The following is a 21078-nucleotide window of genomic DNA, read 5'->3' as shown; positions in this document are numbered from 1 at the left end:
CGGGAAGAGCACAATGATGGTGCCAACTTGGGCCAGTGAAGCAATGTCCTCCACAACTAAAGAACAAAAGGACAGCAACTTGTCTGTTCCCCATCCCCCAATTCCTCAATTAAAAAAAAGTCTTTAAAACAAAACAAAACAAAACTACTAGTAAGTTTTTCATAAACTTAATGATATTAAATTTAAAGAATTTTCCCTAATTAAAAAATAAGCTTTTGTTCTGACAAAAAAACTAGGCAGTTAGAAATATAATGGTAGTAAAGACCAAATTGACAATTGCAACAAAAGGCAAAATACCTAAGAATAAACTTGATTTATGTGACTAAAACTTGAAACAATTGAGGGGTATAAAGAAGACTTGGCTACACCACGTTCCTGTATAATATATCTCAGTTTTATACAGCAGCTGGTTTTTCAAAAATTAATCCATAAATGCAGTAGGGTCCTAATAAAATTTCCAAGATAATTGTTTTTAACTAAACATAGATTCTAAAATTCTTGGAGTGAAAAAAAAATCTTCCCGGGCTGGGCGAGTGGCGCGTTGGTTAGGAGTTGGCTTGAGACGCCAGCTCTGAGCAGCAAGGCCCCAGTTTGGATCCCACATGAGGGCCAGTGATGCCCCTGCTGCAGTGGGCTGCTGTGAGCTACCATGAGTGGCTGGCAGCCAGCGTGAGCTGCCGTGAGCTACGACCTAATGGTCGGTGAGTGACTGCCTCACCTGGGAAGAGCGCAATGATAATACCGACATGGGCCAGTGAAGCAACGTCCTCTACAACTAGACTGAGGAACAAAAGGACAGCAACTTGTCTGTTCCCCTTCCCTGATTCCCCAACGCTGTTTCCCTCCCCCAATTTCCCAATAAAATCTTAAAGAAAAAAAATCTTGCCAAAAAATATATAAAGCATTTAAGGAGATAAAAGGAATGGGACTAGGTATTTAACTGTATTGCAAAACTTTACTTAGTTATGATAGTTTGTAATTAGGAGAACAACAGATGGAAAGTTCAGTGGCTCTAAAGAACTCAAAATATTCACCCAACCATATATAAGAAGGTGGTATGTGATGAAGGTAGTGTTTTAAATGAGGTAAGGTTTATGAGAGGAGGACTCATCAGTAAATGATATCACAGGTTGGCCATTTGGGGAAAAGTAAAGCTGGCTCTCTACTTCATTTCATACCTTTTGTGAGTGCTCCTGCCTGTGTCCATGCCCACTGATCTTGTGCTGAGTCAGAGAATGAGTCCAGAGACCTCCGAGAATCCCTCTCTTGCAGGGCCCTACTGAACTCTGTCACAAGCTCTGTGAGGGACAGCTTGGAGATACCTGCTGAGAGTGTGGTCTCCTCCAGGGCCAGCACAACATCAGGTTTAAATGGTCCATTGTGTTTGCATATCAAGTGCTTAAAGGAGGATTTCTGGAAGCTCTGATGGTCCTTTCCTCAGTAGTCATGGGACAAACATCTTTCCCAATTCTTTTTTCTTTGTCTCAATCTGATTGGTCCTGTACATGGAGTGTGTGGGGTTAACATGTCCAGGGGACGCCTGCTCATCCTCCCTGTGCCTGTCCCTTTGCCCATCAGGGACCCCAACGCTCCTCCTACAGACCCAGACTCCAGTTTGTTCCAAAGTATTAAAAGTGAAGAAAAAGCCAGTTTCTTTCTATGAAGCAACTATTCATATGTAATAAAAATGAAAGGCATGATTATTGGAAGGAGGAAAAAAATTGTCATTATTCATAGACAACATGGTTGTTTGCTTAGATAAAGTAAAATCTACCAAAAAATGAGAATTTAGAAGTGAATTTAGCAAGTGATAATATCACAAAATTAATCATATTCTATGTAACAGCAATAAATAAATAGAAATAGATTTTTAAAAACAATTACAGAGCCGGCCAAGTGACTCATTGGTTAAGAGTTGGCTTGGGAGTGTGAGCTCTGAGCAGCAGGGCCGCCGGTTCGGATTCCACATGGGGAAGTGACGCTGCACCCTCTACAGCTAAGAAGCTGAACAACAGCTCAACCTGGAGCTGGGCTGTCCTGAGTTGCCGGCGCAGGCGACCGATGTAGGCTGCAGTTGGGCTGCAGTGGGATGCCATGAGCTGTCATGAGCTACCATGAGTGGCCGTCCAATGGCTGGCAACTGACTACCTCACCCGGGAAGAGCACAATGATCACAATACCAACATGGGCCAGTGAAGTGACATCCCCCACTAGACTGAAGAACAAAAGGACAGCAACTTGTCTGTTTTCCTTCCCCAATTTCCCAGCGCTGTTCCCCTCCCCCAATTCCCCAATAAAATCTTTAAAAAAATTATAATAGTATAAAAACCTCAGATACCTTAGACTAAATCTAATGAACATTGTACAATACCTCTACATTGAAAACTAAAAAAAAAAAAAAAAAACAAATTTGAAGACGACCAGAATAAATACCATGTTCATGAAACCAAAGAATCAATATTGTCAAGATATCAATTCTTGACAAATTAATCTAGAGGTCCAAAGCATTTGAATATCCTAATAGAGATTTGGTGGGAATGGACAAGCTGATCCCAAAAATAACATGGAAAAGAAAACGGCCATCAACATTAGTTAAAGAAATGTTGAAAAAAAGGAACAAAGGTGGAAGACTTAAACTAACAGATAACAGGACCTGTCTTAAATCAGTTACCAATAAGACACTATGATATTAACCCAAGAGAGACAAATTGACCAATGAGACAGAACGGAGAATCCATTCTCACCTGAATATGGTGAAGGTGAAACCTCAGTGCAACAGAGGAACCCATCGTGTTTCAGTCAGTAAATGAAACAACTGGATGTCCTCATGGAAAATTATCCTGAGTTCTACCTCCATTTATAAAAGTAAATGGCAGAAAGATGATGTATTTCAAAGTGAAAGGTAAAAGAAACATTTTTAGAGGAAAAGAGCACAGAACACCTTTATGATCCTATAGCTGCCAAACACTTCTGAAATGGTAAACAACGAACCATAAAAGAATAATTGATAACTTGGATTATATTAAAAGTAAGAACTTCTCATCAAAAGGCACTATTTATTCTCCATAAATTTTAATTAAAAAAAAGAGGCACTATTTGCAACAACATGAATGGAACTTGAGATTATTATGCTAAGCGAAATAAGTCAGACAGAAAAGTCAAGAACCATATGATTTCACTGATATGTGGTATATAAAACTGAAAACAACAAAGGAAAAAGACAAATGAAGAAACAAGAAGTCATAGACACAGACAATAGTTTAGTGGTTACCAGAGGGTAAGGGGGGACGGAGGTGGTAGATGAGGGTAAAAGGGATCAAGTATATGGTGATGGAAGGAGAACTGACTCTGGGTGGTGAACACACAATGTGATATATAGATGATGTATTACAGAATTGTACACCTGAAACCTATGTAACTTTACTAACAATTGTCACCCCAATAAACTTTAATTAAAAAAAAGAGGCACTGTTAAGAGATGATACAATAGGACACATAATGAAAGAAGATATTTGAAAATACATATCAGACAAAAGACTCATAGCCAGAATACAGATATATAAATTATATATATATACTATATATCACTCAATTTATGAAAATTATATATTATAAAATATTGTGTTGTCGGAAAAGTCATGATGTATTTTTCCTGTTTTTCATTGATATATTTCATATATAGACAACCCAATTCTGATAACCCGATTATTTAATTTAATAATTATATTATTAATAATGCTATTCATAGCTTCAACATATTGGAATAACATAGAGAATAGTCATAGTTGTGTACTTGGATGACTGCGTTTGTAGCTCAACACTATTAATTTTGGGCCAGCACCATCCCTAAAGTGTTTTTAAAGGCCAGGAAGGCCATGATTTGGGGGAGGCAGCAATCTCTCAGCATTTGTGTACTGATGGCTTGGGCAACTCCATACAATGCTCCATATCTGAGGAAACAAAAGCACACACTCAGGGTTTCACACTAGACAATTCATGCTTGTCCCCGTGACATAATTATCCCATTTGTCATCACTGAAAATACTCTCCACTTCTGACATGATTTTCACATACAAATCTAAAAGGATGTTACAGATTATATCAAGGTTAACACTGTCCATTTATTTTTTAAAGGGAATGCTTTCACCCACAGTTATCAGAAAACCTTGCTTCATATTTGGGGTGGCTTTTGCTGTTGTTTGGTTGATGCATTGGTTTAACAAGTTCAATGAGGTCCACTTTCATTTCATCTTTCTGCTTTGCTGTCTATAAGAAATGATTCGTTTTATGGCCTATTCCCCTCAGTGTTGTCTGATGTGGTAATGAGACAGCATGTTTGGCCCATCAAATTGGGAAAAATTAAGTTAAATTTAATACATTGAGATTGGAAATATAACTTCATTGGGTGGTAAGGTATCTAAAACTATAGGATCCTAAGCAACCACTTAAAATGATTTCATTATTTAGTGTCATGGAAAGCTACTCATGATATATGAAGTGAAAGAAAAAACAAGTTCCAAATGTTATGATGACAATTTTGTGGGAAGAAAAAAGTTTTAAATATACTATATTTGCTCACATAGGGCATCAGGAAACACAGAGGCCAAGATACTAATTGTTAGGTCTCTGAATGTTAGAGACCTCGACTTAATGTTAGGTATCTGAATGTTAGGTCTCAGAGACCTTGACTTACAGACAGAGACACATCTGAAAGAAAACAACAAAATGTCTGTTGGCCTGCACCTGCAGACAGAACCAAACTTGCAATAACAGAAAACACCACAAAACAGCTACTGGCTAATAGGCAGTCAGTATTTTCTGTTCAAACAATGCTATCCTGTCAGCACTGCCCCTATATAACCCTCCTCACTCACTCCCTCGGGGCTGCAGGTCTCCTTTAGACGTGCAGCTGGGGCTGCAGCCCGATAGGCTTTCTCTTAATAAAATAGACTATTTTTTTAAAGATTTTATTGGGGAATTGGGAATGGGGAACAGACAAGTTGCTGTCCTTTTTATTCTTCAGTCTAGTTGTGGAGGGCTTGCTTCACTGGCCCATGTTGGTATTATCATTGTGCTCTTCCTGGGTGAGGCAGTAGCTCGCCAGCCATTGGACGGCCACTCATGGAGGCTCACGGCAGCTCACATTGGCTCCCAGCCACTCATGCTGGCTGCCAGCCACTCAAGGTAGCTCATGGCAGCCCACTGCAGCAGGGGCTGCAGCCTACGCCGACACCAGCGACTCACTGCAGCCCAGCTCCAGGTTGAGCTGTTGTTCAGCATCTTAGCTATAAAGGGCGCAGCGTCACTGGCCCACATGTGAGATCCAAACCGGGGCCCTGTTACTCAGAGCTGGTGTCCCAAGCCAACTCTTAACCAACGGGCCACTCGGCTGGCCCTAAAATAGAGTTTCTCAAACTTTCTTAACTTGCCTGACTGTGCACATTCCTTTACCGGCCTGCCTATCACTAATGATGCTTGTTTCTGGGCGCTAGGATTATACTGGACATTAATTTCGTTCCTTTATTCTTTTTCACTTTTAACACTTTTTTCTTCATACTTTTTTCTTAACATTGATCAAGCGCTACTTTGGGAATTAAAAAAAGTAGTATACAGTAATTTACACCAAAACATCAACAATGCTTTATATCCCCTGATGATTATGGATTTGTTTGTATGAGAATTGTCAGATTTTCCACAACGCAAACATGTTAGTATTGAATAATAACTTTTTATTAAAGAAAGAAACAAAAGGAGTCGCGGGGCCCCAAAACTGAGTTCCAGAAGACCGTGTGCCCCTCACCACCTGCCTGGGAACATCCTCTGTTACCCTCCTTCCCCCGGCGACTGGCGGTGAGCTGGACGCCTACGTCTGTCACCATCTGGACCCTAAATAAGACCGCACATCACCGCAGTGGGCTCTGGGGAGTGTAGTCCAGGTCCTGCCAAGTCGCCCACTTCCGCTTCCGGCCAGCGCGCGTCTCCTATCGTTTCTTAGGCATTGGTGAGTGGGAAAAGGGACGTGGGTCTTCTTGGAAGTCCTCGCAGAAACTGGGGCTTGCTGTCTAGGACCTGGGGGGAAAGGGGCAGCGTGTGGTGGAGGGTTGGATTAGGGGATTTCGACAGCTTGGCCTTGCGATGGAAGAGTTTGAGGAGGCGGATCACCGAGCATCCCGTTTTGGGATGGGGGAGCGGGGCTCAGGCCGGCAGCCCTTGGCACTCCCGGGTTTGGAAGGGACAGTTCCAGGCCGGCAGCTCATGCTTTGAGACGGGCAAGTATCGGTTTTGGATACTCCAGTTCAGGCAGTCGCGGAATGATGATTTCTTTTTTTTTCTTTTTTTCTTTTTTTAAAGATTTTTATTGGGGAATTGGGGGGATGGGAACAGTGCTGGGGAATTGGGATAAGGGGAACAGACAAGTTGCTGTCGTTTTGCTCTTCAGTCTAGTTGTGGAGGACGTTGCTTCACTGGCCCAAGTTGGCATCATCGTTGCGCTCTTCCCGGGTGAGGCAGATCAGTCGCCGGCTTCTGGACGGCCGCTCACTGCGGCTGCTGGCCGCTCACGCTGGCTGCTGGCTACATACGGTCCCACTGGCCCTCATATGTGGGATCTGAACCGGGGCCCTCTGGCGTCCCAAGCCAGTTCTTAACCAACACGCCACTCGGCCGGCCCAGTGTAGTTAGCTTTTAAAATAATCCTGTGTGTTATATTTTATACATTTAAAACATTATTCTGAGTAGGAATCCATAAGTATCACCAGGCTGCCAAAGGAGGCCATGAAACAAAGAAGTTTGTAAACTGATTTAGAAGATGTATACTGACCTGTATCGTGATTCTTAGAATCCTTAAGGACAGGGATATGGGTTTTTTGGGTTTTATATTTGCAGCCCCCACAGTATTGCATTATTAAGCCTTCACTCTCCAGATATTTTTTCACAGGGCGCATGTCCCATGTTTGTGGGGTCTCTGCACCCTTCTGTAGAGCCTTGGGTCTCACTGCAAGACTTCTGCTGTTGGGCCCTCCCTGCAGACGTTTCTCTGACCTCAGCCATGCACCCTTTTCCTGACTCCTGTGAGCCCCTTCAGAGCAGGGACATTGCCTTTAGCTACTCAGTAATGTGTGGTATCCACTGGAATGTATCCAGAGGGTGTGAACTGTACTGGACACCCAGAGCTTCGGGGCCCAGAAGAAAGGACTCAGATAAAATCAAGTTTTCTTTGAGCCCACAGGTCCCAGGAGTATGGGAAGCAGTCAGGCCCTGGACAGTGAAGGTGGAGGCAGGTCCTTGTGACCTCAGGTGTCCATCTGACACTCCTTGTAAGATCTTGGAAAGTCTCAAGAATGAAGAAGGCCTAGATCTTCTGCTTCTCCAGCTTAGGAAGATGGGAGAAGAAATAACATTGCTGATGCTCTCAAAAAACATGGGAGAGGAGACCACGGAGACCTTGACCTCAAGGCATGGGGAGAGAAGTGAGTTAATGAAGGGTGTGGGATGGGAGGGTATTGAAGTTGGGTGTGGAGAGAGAAACAGGTGGATGAGGAATTGTGTCAGGTCAAAAGAAACCAGTCGAGCTGGCCCAGAGGCTCAGTTGGTTAAGAGCTCGCTCAAGATTGCGAGCTCTGAGCAACAGGGTTGCCGGTTCGATTCCCAGCCCTAGCTGAGCTGCCAACAGGTGGCAGGATGGCTCAGCTAAAAAAAAGAAAAAGAAAAAAGAAACCAGTGTATAAAGGGGCGGACAGCGCTGAGGCTCAGGCAGATATCTGAGAGCATAGGCAGGCACCTCCTTTCTCACGGCTTCTTTCTCTTCCTACAGCTGTGCATTCTCAAGCCTCAGCCCTTTTCCAACACAGCGGGGACAAGACCAAGTTTCAGGTAGGTTGAGTTTTCTTTTCTCTCTAGAAATACCACTGTAGGCGTCAGAGTAAACATATCTCCCTCCCTTGGTAAAAGGAAAAAGAGAAAATGTATTATGTAGATGAATATATTCCTTGCCTCATTGCATTTATCCACAAAATAGCTAGTTTCAAAACACCTTTAACCATCCTGAGCTTCGTCAAAAGACACCTAAATGCTTTTCTTAATATTTACATTAAAATTTTTAAATCTCTCATATGACTAATTTCTTTTTGTAAATGGCATAAGGATGACATTTGACTTCATTTTCTTCAAGATGGATAGCCAATTATGACAATGCCATTTATTAATCATTTATTTGCAAGTCAATTTAAGTACCATCCTTATGTATATATTTATGTATTCATATATGTATGTATGTATGTATGTATCTAAAATATGTACGTATATTATATATATTAAGAGAGAGAGAAAGAGATACCAGTTGATTCATCTTTCATATGATCAACTGTTCTCTGGTCCACTGAGTCGCTTGTACATCTCTGCAGTGTTTTACTATTTATACTGAACACGCACTTTTGAAATGTAAAATTCTGAAGAATAACTGAATAATGTTAGAGTTAAAGCTTGGCTGAAACTTACTCGTAATGTTCTCCAAACCAGGTGCCCTTTTTCATGGTAGATTTTGAACAACTTTTTTCAGTTATTTGTGTGGTCATGGGTCTGTTCACATTTTCTTTCATTTATTCATTCAGCAAATATTTGCTGAACACGAGCTATGGGCCAAACATTATTCTAAGTACTGGTGATAAGCAGAGAAGAAAACAGACAACATGCCTGCCCTTATGGAGCTGACATCCTAGAAGGGGGAGATAGGAAGTGAATAAGTTAAAAGCAAGATAATTGCTCTCAAGTATTTTAAGGGATACAGTCAGGGTGAGCTGAAAGTACAGTAATGCTTTGGTTTGCGAGCATAATTTGTTCCGGAAACAGACTACTCATATTGTAAGACATCGCTTGCTTACCACATTAAAATGTATTACAACTGTTTGCTCGTCTTGCAGAACACTCTCAAACCACGTTACTCACAATCCAAGGTTTTACTGTATCTGCAATCATCCAGGCAAAAGACAAAGAGGCAGACTAGAGAGACGGAAGCAGAGGTAGGGAGGGGTGGCTAGATTTGATGTATATTTTAGAGTAGCAGTCGACAGACTTTATGAATTAGATGTGAGAAATGAGGACAAGGGAAGAATCAAAGATGATTTTAAGGTAGACGGTACTGTTTACTCACACAGAGGAGACTAGGAGAGAACAGTTTGGGAGGAAAGACTTAGTTCTAACTGGGCTTTTTTGGATTCGCGATGCCTTTTCGATGGCCAAGTGGGAGCTGGATAGGCAGGACTCAGTGTAGGCGGCAGAGCTGGATACAAAGATTTGGGAGTTAGTAGCTGGTCCACGTTTGTTTAGTTAATTGCCTACTGACTGCCTCTGGCCCAGCCTTTCGCCCCCCTCATGCTGCCTCTAGTCTTGGGATGGATCTCGGATTCTGCTGGGACGTGTGCTGCTGGTGACGCGCCTTCTCTGGAATGGAAATATTTCTGGTCTCTGGTCTTTCTCATCACATTTGGAAGGCAGGGTGGCAGAGTGGTTACGGCATGGCTAGTCGGGCTGCCCAAGTTCAGTCCCGACTCTCTGTTTATTAGATGTACGTTCTTCCACAAACAATATTTACTTTCCGGAGACCCCCTTTCATCTCTGTGCAACAGGGATAGCAGTAGTCACTACCATGTGAGTAGCTACTGATGACAGATAAGAGCAGATCATAGAGCATTTCCAACACTCTAAAAAGTTCTTACTTTCTTTTAGTTCTGTGAGGATTAAATAAGTCATATAAAAATGCTTAGCCTAGTACCTACCTTATCATAAGTTTGCTATAAGTGTATTAATATTATCCGCTTTATATCTTCTCATTTTTCTGGTGGTAACACACATCTTGGCTTTGACAGGACAGCTGTTAATATATAGTGTCTCTGTAACCGGGCTCTGTGTTCAAGTTCTAGCTCTGTCTCTTACTAGCTGTGTGACCTTGGCCAAGTTACTTCACCTCGTGGTTCAGGGGTCCCCAAGATTACTCCCTTGTTTGGAGGTTTGCCAGGGCTCAAGGGACTCAGTGTGTAGTTTTACTCATGGCTAAGATTTATTATGGCGGCACATCTGGTTACACGGGACTACCCCATGTCCCTTCTTCCTCTGCTGATTTTGCTTTTTAATTGTAGTCTTAGCTGTGAGTGTTACTATGTACTGAGTCCTATAAGTCTACCTCACAAGTCATAGAACTTGAAGTTGGTGTTGGGGAATGCCAACACAAGCCCCGTGAGGCCAGGGCTGTGTCTTTCTTGCTTACTTCTCTAGTTCCTGCTGCTTACTACTGTTTTATAGGTACTGAATATCTCTTGAATGAGTAATATGTTGACGTGCATGCACTAAACCTCACTTTAGCTACCTTGCCTTCTTTCTTGTTAAAAATATATCCATGAATTTTTTTAAAATGTGAAATACCAGTGGAATCACAACGCACTCTTACCTTGTCACAGGACAGGCTGAAGATAAAGTATAATTCTGAAAGAACTCGTATACAATTGTCTCCCTCTCCAGAAAGCATAAAACATGTCAGTCTAAATGAAGATAGTGATGACATCGGATTACAGCTGATCAGTGTATTTCAGAATATATAACTGCCATTTTTTTCTCACTGGACTGGAGCAATTTGCTTAAAGACTTGGGCCACAGTTCATAACTGAGGTTGATACAGTATGATTTTTTTTTAATTTTAAGTATTTAATTTCTGTTTTCACGTTTTTACCTTCGTTTTGTTTGATACAGTATGATTTGAACTACAGTTTGAACTGCTTTTGAGGTCTCCTCTGTTTGGGGAGATGATTGAACAAACACATTGGTGGTTTCCATTAAGTGCTGACACGGAAGCCCATAAACGGTGTGTCCGGGGGGAGGGAGGCGTGGCAGTAAAGAGCAGGATTTGCCCAACTGCTGATGGAGGGATGAAGAACAATCATTCTGGCAGCGATGGTGATTTGGGGGTGTGTGCAGATATGGGCACACTAAAATGAGGTGCTGTTAGAACTGTAAGCTGTCACAGTCTTTTTGGAGGAAGAGTTGGTTATCTATAAGTTGGGAGTCAAATTGTGAAATGTGCAGACCCTGTGATTCCAGTTCTAGGAAGTTGCCCTCAGAAATGCTCAAACTGAGCAAAGGATGTTCCTTGCTTTTACTCTGGATGACCATGGAAGACCAGTTGGTTAGAATCAAAATAACTGACACCAAACATTAATAGTACTTGATTTGACTTGCCAAATTGAACAACTCCCTGCTTTATAGTCTACTTATCTTAGTGATGCCAAGTAAGTTACAGCAAACTTACTTTCACCTAGTGGGTGTTTGTGTTAATGGTGCTTCAAATTTTAGGAGCCATTGACCTTCAAGGACGTGGCCGTGATCTTCACGGAGGAGGAGCTGGGGCTGCTGGACTCCGCCCAGAGGAAGCTGTACCGAGACGTGATGCTGGAGAACTTCAGAAACCTAGTCTCAGTGGGTGAGGGGAACCTCTGGTTAATCGAAACTTAACTTGTAGGAGTGTTCTTGTTCCCTGGAGAGAAGATATTTTTGGTCTTTGTATACAGGTTAAATTTTTTTTTTATAAAACTGTTATAAAGTAGTTTCATTTAGCCAGTCCCAAATCTTGTCTGTCCTTCAAAAGCCTGAAGGTCATGGGATTTAGGCTACATTTTCAGATTACCTTTTGCACCTCAAAAATGAGCGTAAGCCTTGCATTTTCAGGGCAACAACCTTGCAGACCTGATAAGCTATCCCGTTTGGAACAAGACAAAGAGACTTGGGTGACAGAGAGAGGAAGTCTAAGAGATGCACATCCAGGTGCAAACCACGGAGGCTAGAGTCCTGACGAGGCAGTGAGGGGGGGAGCTTGCTACACACCGGCCCCGCCGCGCCCTTGATCTTGCCTGTGGCTATTGCTGGTACCACTGTAGGTGATGGTTCTGCAGCCTCATTTCTGTTACTCCGTCCCTACCTTCTCAAGGTTCCTTCATGCTCTTCGGAGAGTGACATACCCAGAGGGAGGGAGGGAATCTCTGGACTCTCCTCCCTTTGATAGAAACAGCCAGGCAGTGTAGGACAAGCCAGTGGAGAGAGACTGTTCCAGAATATTGAGAGTCCTCTGTTGTATTTCTCATTTAACTCTAGTATCCTACAAGTGCCTGATTATAAACAGATTCGTGTTACCTCAGCCTTAAAAGATAAAAATCGCCAACAAAGAGTATCAGAACACATGGACAAATTTTTTAAATGATCTGAAACTACATGGTAAATAAGACAGTTTGATGGCTTGCAAGCAGTAATGGGGATAAGTTGATTTTTTGTCTGCATGCTTTATCAGTATCTTCTGGATTCCTATGGAATATGCTCCCAGAAGACACAGACATACCTGCTCCACTCTGGAGAATTCAGTGCTTTGTTCCCTTCCCAACTTCAGCTCACACATACCCAGAATTAGAGTTGCTCTGGGAGGCAGTGTGGTGAGAATGCTGAGTGTGCCCTAAAATCAGGCTTCTGCTTTGAATCCCAGCTCACCACTTCCTCCCAGCCTGGCAGAGTCACTTAACAAGGTTACTTACCTCTCTGTGCCTTGCTTTCCTCATCTGTAAAGTGAAGATAACAATGATTCCTACCTCAGTGTGATTCTGAGGGTTAAATAAGTGAATACGTGTGTACATCGTTGGCATATAGGAGGTATTAAATAGTGTTAGATATTATTCTTAGCAACAACAGCATTAAGTGGAGTAGTGAATTTTCTCTGTAAAAATCTGTTCAGACTTTCTTTTTTGCTTGGGTATTATATGATGAGACTTAGTTTGTTATTAATAGGATCATATTAACATTTAGCTTCAAAGTTTATTAATAGGAGGCTCTTCCTTTCAGACATAAAAATAAATGTCCTGATATTTATGATACATAAAGCTTAATTTTTCTCTTGGCCATTATTGGTCCAAGTCTGAAAGCCTGATCTTTCTAAGCCTGTGTTGTACTTGTTCTCACCCCCGAATTGTCTTTCACCCCATAGGAGACAAGAATGAAAAGGAGATGGAGAATATTCAAGAAAGGGAATTAAAGTTCCTTTCACGCAGAGAGCTCTCCTACTTGAAAATCTGGGAACAGATGGCTGATGAATTAACTAAGAGTCAAGACCATAGAGTAAATCTTCAAGACAAAGATTGCCAGTTCTCAGAAGATGCTTCTCTCTGTCAGGAGTGGGAAGGAACATCTACTCGGGGTTCACAAACTGAAAATTTTGTGGATAGTCTTCAAGATGATGGGCCCTTTAATTTGGAAATTCAAGCGTTTCCAGCCTGGAAAATTGTAAGACTGGTCTCCATTCAAGAACCTTGGATGACAGCCTTTGTGAATGAGCCATGGAATGTTCTAGAAAGGTGTAAAACACTTGACATGGAAGATATAATACATAAATATGACTGGGATGGCTATGGCTTCAGCTGGATGTCAAGTTGTCACAATGACCACAGATCAGCTGAAAGAGAGAAACCATATCATTGCGATCGATGTAGAAAAGACTTCATTAAAGAGTCCGTACTTCATCACCCCAACCCCAGAGATAATGGCTTGAAAAGTGATGAATGTAGAAATGGTTTCAGGGATGATTCAAACCATCCCACTTATCCAAGAGTGCCCTTAAAAGAGAAACCCTATAAATATCATGAGTTTGGTAAGGGCTTGAGGCAGGCTGCCTGTCTTGAGAGACATCAAAGAGTTCCCACAGGCGAGAAATCCTTGAAAAGTAATGAGAGCGATCGGGCCTTCAGGCAGAACACACGTCTTCACAAACGTGCCGGGGTCCACGCGGGAGAGATGCCCTACAGGTGCGATGTGTGTGGGAAGGGATTCAGGTACAAATCAGTTCTTCTTATTCACCAGGGAATACACACGGGAAAGAAACCCTACAAATGTGAGGAGTGTGGGAAGGCCTTCAGTCGAAGCTCGAATCTGCTTGTCCATCAGAGAGTCCATACTGGAGAGAAACCGTACAAATGCAGCGAGTGTGGAAAAGGCTTCAGCTACAGCTCGGTGCTTCAGGTCCATCAGAGGCTGCACACAGGGGAGAAGCCCTACACGTGCAGCGAGTGTGGCAAAGGATTCTGCGCCAGGTCTGCGCTACACAAGCATCAGCACATCCACCTGGGAGAAAAACCCTACCGTTGTATCGACTGTGGACAGGGATTCACTTGTCGCCCCCATCCCAGCAGTCATCAGAAGACACACACAGGAGAGAAACCCTGCCAATGTGATGGGTGTGACAAAGGTTTCAGTCACAACTCGTACCTTCAGGCTCACCGGCGAGTTCACCCGGGGCAGCGCCTCTATGAATGCGAGGTGTGTGGTAAGAGTTTCAGTTATAGCTCAGGGCTCCTCGTGCATCAGAGGCTGCACACGGGAGAGAAACCCTACAAATGCGAGTGTGGGAAGGGCTTCAGCCGCACCTCAGACCTCCATGTCCATCAGAGAGTCCACACAGGAGAGAAACCCTATAAATGTGTGGAGTGTGGGAAGGGCTTCCGGCGGAATTCAGACCTTCATAGTCACCAGAGGGTCCACACGGGAGAGAGGCCCTACATATGTGACGTGTGTGGGAAGGGCTTTATATACAGCTCTGACCTCCTCGTCCATCGGAGGGTCCACACGGGAGAGAAACCCTACAAGTGTGCCGAGTGTGGCAAAGGCTTCAGTTATAGCTCACGGCTTCTCATTCACCAGAGGGTCCACACAGGCGAGAAACCTTACAAGTGCGAGGAGTGTGGAAAGGGCTTTCGATGCACCTCAAGTCTTCACAAACATCAGCGAGTCCACACGGGAAAGAAGCCGTATACGTGTGATCAGTGTGGCAGGGGATTCAGTTACGGCTCCAATCTTCGCACCCACCGGAGACTGCACACAGGGGAGAAACCCTACATGTGTTATGAATGTGGAAAGGGCTTCAGATACGGCTCAGGTCTCCTCAGTCATAAGAGAGCGCACACTGGAGAGAAACCATATCGATGTGACGTGTGTGGGAAGGGCTTCGGCCAAAGCTCCTGTCTTCATGTCCATCAGCGGGTCCACACTGGGGAGAAGCCCTATAAGTGTGAGAAGTGTGGGAAGGGTTTCAGTTACAGCTCAGGTCTGCGAAATCATCAGAGAGCACATTTAAGTGAGAAACCTTGTAAGGAGGGGTGAATTGAGGTCTCCACTTAGAACTCAGAACTCTGTGTTCATCTGGGAGCCCACACAGGAGAAAACCTTGATGAACATGTTATGGAGGGAGGGCTGCAGTAAAGCCTGGCATTTTCATAGGCAGCAGCTCGTCTGCATAGGAAGGAAAGATCTGGAAGTTCTTGAGCACTTCAGTCACAGACTTCACTCTTCAAGAGTATTGCACAGCAGAGTGGTCCTTAAAGAAATGGCTATGGCAGTGGCTTCAGTAAAAATTGTCACTTTCATCAGAGTTGGGAGCTGTTAGAAAGGAGATATATATATATATATATATATATATATATATATATATAATGATTATCAATAACTTCTTGTATCAGCAATAATGAGTTAGGAAACAAAATGGGAAATTATACCATTCATAACAACAGCAACAAAAAACCCCTAAACATTCAACAAATTAAACTCCAAAATGGTAGGGATATTTGTTTTGTTCACTGCTATATCCCCAATGCTTAGAATGGTACCTAGCACATAGTAGGTGCTCAAAAATAAATAAAACAATGAGCACAATAGACAAAAACTCCTGTCTTCGTGGAGCTTAAATCCTAGTAGAGGGGTAGGCAATAACCCAAATATAATAATACATAAGAAGCTAAAAGGATTCTCACTAAAATGGTAACGAGTGCTCATTTCCAGGTGGTAAGGTATTAGTATTCTCCCTCCTTTTTATCACAGGTGGAGAGTGATTTAATTATTATTAATTTTATCGCTATCGTGGTCGTTATTATTTCAGGTAAGTGGTTAGAGTCTGAGCAGCCACAGCGGCACAGCTGACCGCCGGGTAGCCTTGCGCTGGCCAGGGGATTCTGGGGATTGTAGTCCATAGGCTTTCTTGCGCGTGTGCCTTGGTCCCAAGAGCGCTTTGGGCGACTTTGCTGGCGGCGCTGAGGTGAGTCCGGCCTGGACCGCGCCTCCTTTGGAGGCGTTGCTGGGGTTGGGGATGGTTTGCAGCCTTGACCCTGTCCTGTCGACTAGAGCAGGAGTTGGAAGACGGGATTGATGACCGATGAAAGGGCCTCCTCGGCGGGTTGGGATGGTGAGGGGCTCCGGCCTGGCCTCACTGGGATGGAGTGAGAGCTTGGACTCATTTTAGGAGGTAGCCCCGGGTTTGGGGGTGATTGACTCAGGTAATGGGTCTGCAGGTTTCGGGCTTGTCTGTGCATCGCCTGGTCGGGGTTGGTGTCAGTTTTAGGACATGCATCCCTAGAATCAGGCGGGGGCAAGGGGCGTTGGCTTAGATTTGGGGGTTATTGATTTGGTCTATGCGTCCCTGACTGGGGAGAGAGATTGGCTCAAGCAGTTCATCTCCGATTATGGGGGGACGGCTTGTGCTGTTCCTCGGTTTGGCGAAAGCGATTCTGGCTCAGCACCCCAGGTTCTTGGGAGTCTTGGATTCTGAACGCTGTGTTTGGGATTCAGCAGCTCTAATTCCAGCAGAGCATTCTTAACTTTGGGGCTGAGGTTCTGGCCTCTGGAAATAGGAGGACATCTCAGCTGTAATAAGTCTCTGAATACATTTGGAAAAGAACTGCCCAAATGATTAACCACATCCTCTCTTTGCAGGCTGCAAGTCAGGGAATGCAAATTTTGAGGATCAGACACATGGCAAATTGTAAATTGTTAAATTGCAGTTAACAAATTGGAAATTTGAACACTGACTCTACATTTCATAAAATTAGAGAGTTAACGTTCATTATTTTAGGTGTAATTTAGCGTTTTAAAATGATTTTGTATCTTTTAGAGCTGCGTAATGAAGTATTTATGGATGAAATTATATGTCAAGAATTTGCTTCAGAATAATATGTGAGGACATGGGAATGGGTAGAGATGTAGCTGAAACAAGAGTGACCATGTGTTGATAATTGTTTAAGCCATGTGATTGGGGGGTCATTTTACTATGCTTTCTCTGTATGTTTCAGATTTTCATAATGAAGTATTTTTGAAGCAGTTTTCCGGCATACACACATTTGTAACTCTTGAAACTAGGAGGTGCCTGAGGCATAGAGAAGTTGGATTCCACTTTTAGTTGCACACAGTATGTGGGGGGCCAAACCTTGGGAATTCCCCCTCAGACTAAGTCCCTAGGCCCTGGGAGTCACAGTGAGCTTAGAGGAACAGTCAGAGTTTCTAGCCTTTCAATAAAATTCTGTAGTTGTCTTTTTTAATGAAACTAATGCATAGGTATTTTATAGCTTTTGTCTCTTGTGAACGGGATAATTTCTTCTTCTGTTGTTAACATCTCAAGTCTAATATGTCCGAAACTGAGCCCCTGATCCTCCTTTACAAAACCTGCCCCTCCTATGGTCTTCTCCATCTCCATAAATGGCAACACCATCCCTCCAGTCACTGAGGCCAACGCCTCCACTTCTCTCTTTCCCACCCCAAATGATCAGCAGATCCTGTTGACTATCTTCAGTATAGATGCAGAACTCACCACTTCTCACTACTGCCCACCTCTACCGCCCTGATCCAAGGCACCATCATCCCTTGCTGGGATGATTGTGATAACCTCCTGACTGGTCTCTCTGCCCCCCTTCCTGCCACTGTTCATCCATTCTCAACAGCAGCCAGAGTAGCCAGAGTAATCCTGTTAATACCTAAGTTAGATCATGTCACTCCTCTGTTTAAAATCCTTTGTTTCTCACATCTAATGAGAGTGACAGCCAAAGTCTCCTCTCTGAGCTTATAGCCAAAGGTGGAAGATAATTAAGCAGCCACAGTATAGTGCTTTAAAAGTGCCAGCCACGGGGGGTACCTGCTATGTCTGCAAGTTTGTGTCCTGCCAAAATTCATGTATTGATATCTTAATGCCCAATGTGATGGTATTAGGAGGTAGGGCTTGGGGGGGTAATTAAGTCATGAGGCAGAGACCTCATGAATGAGATTAATGCCCTTATAAAAGAGACCCAAGAGAGCTCCCCATCATGTGAGGATACAATGAGAAGTCTGTGACCTGGAAGAAGGCCCTCACCCAACCATGGTGTTTCCCTAATCTTGGACTTCAGCCTTCAGAACTGTGAAAAATAAATTTCTGTTGTTTACAAGCCACCCAGTCTGTAGTATTTTGTCACAGCCTCCTGAATGGACTAAAACAGTACTTAATGTAGTAGGGGTTATTAAGGAAGGCTTCCTGGAGGAAGTAACATCTGGGCCGAGACCTGAAAGATAATAATAATAATAACAACAAAAGCAGCAATAGCAACTCAATGTTAAAATTCTTTATTTAATTATATTTATTTTATTATATTTATGTATGGCATCCAAGATTCTTCAGGTTTTGGCCCCCCATAATGTTTCCAGCATCATCTTAGCTCCTGTGCCCTGCGATTATCTGTGTTCTGGTCCATACACAAGTGCTTCCTGTCCTTTGATTGGCCCACAGTATTTCCCATATCTGTTCTTCTGCCCATGTTGCCATTGTTGAATGTTAACTTATCCTGTCTTCTCTCTTTGGCAAACGCCTACTATTGAGGCATCAGCTATAGCTCAATTGTCATCCTCTCCCTAGAGCCTTCCCTTAATGTCTGGACCCCTCTTGGGGTGTGTTGGTTCCTGTTCCCTGTGTTTTTGTATGGTTTTGTGGAATGTCTGTTGCAGTATTTCCTGTGTTCCAGTGAATTAATTTGCTCACCTTCCTATCCCCTAGTTTGCCTACCCTGTAGATCAAGGACAGAATCTGACTTTTATATCTGGAACAGTTAGCATACCACCCAGTACATAGTAGCCAACACCTACTGAAAAATTGCAGTACAAGGTGAAAAGTGTTATGATGGATGTTGGTACAAGACCCAGTGGTCTGATTATAGAAGAATGGTCCCCATGAGTGGGATACATGAGAAAGTCATTAGAAAGGCCCTCCCATAGTTGGAGTCACTTGAACTGGTGAGTATTAGGCTTTGTCATGTGCACACAATCATGTTTCACTAATCTTAGGTTTTGAACTGGCTTTCTGAGGGCAGGGCTGCAGTGCACAGTTGTGCAGGTTGGGTACTGCCCAAGGGAACCACATCTAAAATGTGCCATGTGCATTATAAGATACAATTTTTTGACAGGTAGCATTAAAAGTGCCTTGTTCTAACAAAATCAGTATATTATAATTTTCCAACATGTGGAAGAGAAGTATCTTGAGGAAGGGATGTATTTTTCTAATTCGTGCAAAGGCATCACATAAACTACGGACAGTCCTGTCTGTAGTTCTATCACAGGCCCTTAGGGCTGCAGCTGATCTGGTAGAGTCCTTTGGCTTAGATATTCATGGATCACAGACTTCAAACTTTGACACGATCACATGACATTCACACCGAAGAAATGGTCTTTATCCTGTTCCCAGGTTCCACGTGGTGGCTAGGTACATCTGGGAGAGTTCAGGTCAGTCTCTCTGAAGCGGGGCTGGGGAGAACTTGGGGCTTATATTTCTGAACAACTGCAGTTCCAAATTCAGCTGCAGCTTTCCCTTCAGGTCCTCGTCACCTCGAGAGGTTGATACCGGCACCTGGTCTTCCGGCTTCAGTGACAGATGATCTGATTGAGTGAATGAGAGAGACATTTATGGGTGAGAGCTGTGTGGACTTTGACAGGTGAGGAAGACACAAAGGTCTTGAGGGATCACGTGCCACATTTCTTTGGTTCCCCACCCCCAGACCTGCTCTGCATCTTTCCATCCAGCTATCTGCCCTGGGAGGCCGCCATTGCCCTCTGGCCTGGTTTTTTTTAAAAGATTTTATTGGGGAATTGGGAGAGGGGAACAGTGTGGAGAAATTGGGGAAGGGGAACAGCCAAGTTGTTGTCCTTCAATCTTGGTTGTGGAGAGCACAGCAAGCTCAGCTTCAAGTCCAGTTGCACCACTCAGCTCAAGGTGCTGTGTTCAATTAGTTGCGGGTGGGCATAGCCACCATCCCTTGTGGGAGTCAAACCAGCAGCCTTGTTGTTAACAGCACGCACTCTATCCCCTGAGCCACCCCAGGTGGCAGCTCAGCTCACAGAGCCAAATTCAGACTTTAGCTGCAGGTGGGCATAGTCCACTATCAAACAGGCAACTTTGTTGTTAGGAACATGTGCTCTCACCAGCTGAGCCATCCTGCCAGCTGTTGGCAGCTCAGCAGCAGCTCAGCTCGGGCGCAGCTCACTGGCCCATGTGGGAATTGAACTTATGACCCTGTTGCTCAGAGCTCACGCACTTGAGCAAGCTGTTAACCAACTGAGCCACTCAGCCAGCCCTGGCCTGGTTGTGTTTGGCCAACGGGAAGTCACAGCAGGAGAATTTGGAGTGAGGAAGAAGAGTGGATTGGAGTATCTCATTCTCCCATTTTCTCTCTGATATGTGTCACACAGGTTGGCTACATTCCTCAACAAAAAGTTCCAATTCCTGTCAGGTGGCCCTCTCCACGCCACCCTTGCTGTTCCAGACTCCAGTCATTATTCCCTCCCCTCACGCCTTCAGCTCAGGGGTAGTAATGGCACCTCCCTGTAACTTCCCTATGTTTTCCTCACATCCAGCCTACACCGTTGTAAGTAGTCTGTTTATTGAACTCCCCTTGAATTTGAATGTGCCATCTGGTTCCTGCCAGGGCCCTGACTTGGTAAAGGCAGGGAGGGCCTGAAATCTAGAAAACCAACCCCCCACCCCCATATATGTGTGGGTGCCTGTGTGTACATGTTGCATGTAATTCAACCTGTCCCATTGTTGGCTCTTGGGAGAAAACAGATTCTTGAAGAGGAGAGCATCTTTGCATGTGTGTCTCATGTATCAGACCTGATTCTGTTTCTGCCTTTCTTTTTTTTTTTTTTTTAGCTGAGCCATCCTGCTACCTATTGGCAGCTCAGCGGCTGCTCAGCTCGGGCTGGACTCGAACTGCTGTTGCT

General features: G+C 43.7%; 1 protein-coding gene across 3 annotated transcripts in view; it reads left to right on the top strand.

Moving 5' to 3' along the window:
• The window catches only part of ZNF229 (zinc finger protein 229), a 30623-nt gene extending 15161 nt beyond the window's left edge, over positions 1-15462 (top strand). Inside the window, exons 1-5 of one of the 3 annotated variants that reach the window (XM_019626325.1) lie at positions 5934-6001; positions 7229-7469; positions 7814-7872; positions 11341-11467; positions 13013-15462. In XM_019626325.1, the coding sequence (XP_019481870.1) occupies positions 7382-7469; positions 7814-7872; positions 11341-11467; positions 13013-15177 (2439 nt within the window). In that variant the 5' untranslated portion in view covers positions 5934-6001; positions 7229-7381 and the 3' untranslated portion in view covers positions 15178-15462. Of the gene's footprint in view, positions 1-1068; positions 1074-5933; positions 6002-7228; positions 7470-7813; positions 7873-11340; positions 11468-13012 lie in introns of those variants that run through there. The other 2 variants (XM_019626327.1, XM_019626326.1) reach the window with 2 other exon arrangements.
• Positions 15463-21078: the final 5616 nt, after the last annotated feature.

Source organism: Hipposideros armiger, unplaced genomic scaffold (genome assembly GCF_001890085.2).
Source record: "Hipposideros armiger isolate ML-2016 unplaced genomic scaffold, ASM189008v1 scaffold_664, whole genome shotgun sequence".
Taxonomy (NCBI): Eukaryota; Metazoa; Chordata; class Mammalia; order Chiroptera; family Hipposideridae; genus Hipposideros; species Hipposideros armiger.
The sequence above is the reverse complement of the archived record's forward strand: the minus strand, read 5'-3'. Positions and strand labels throughout refer to the sequence as shown.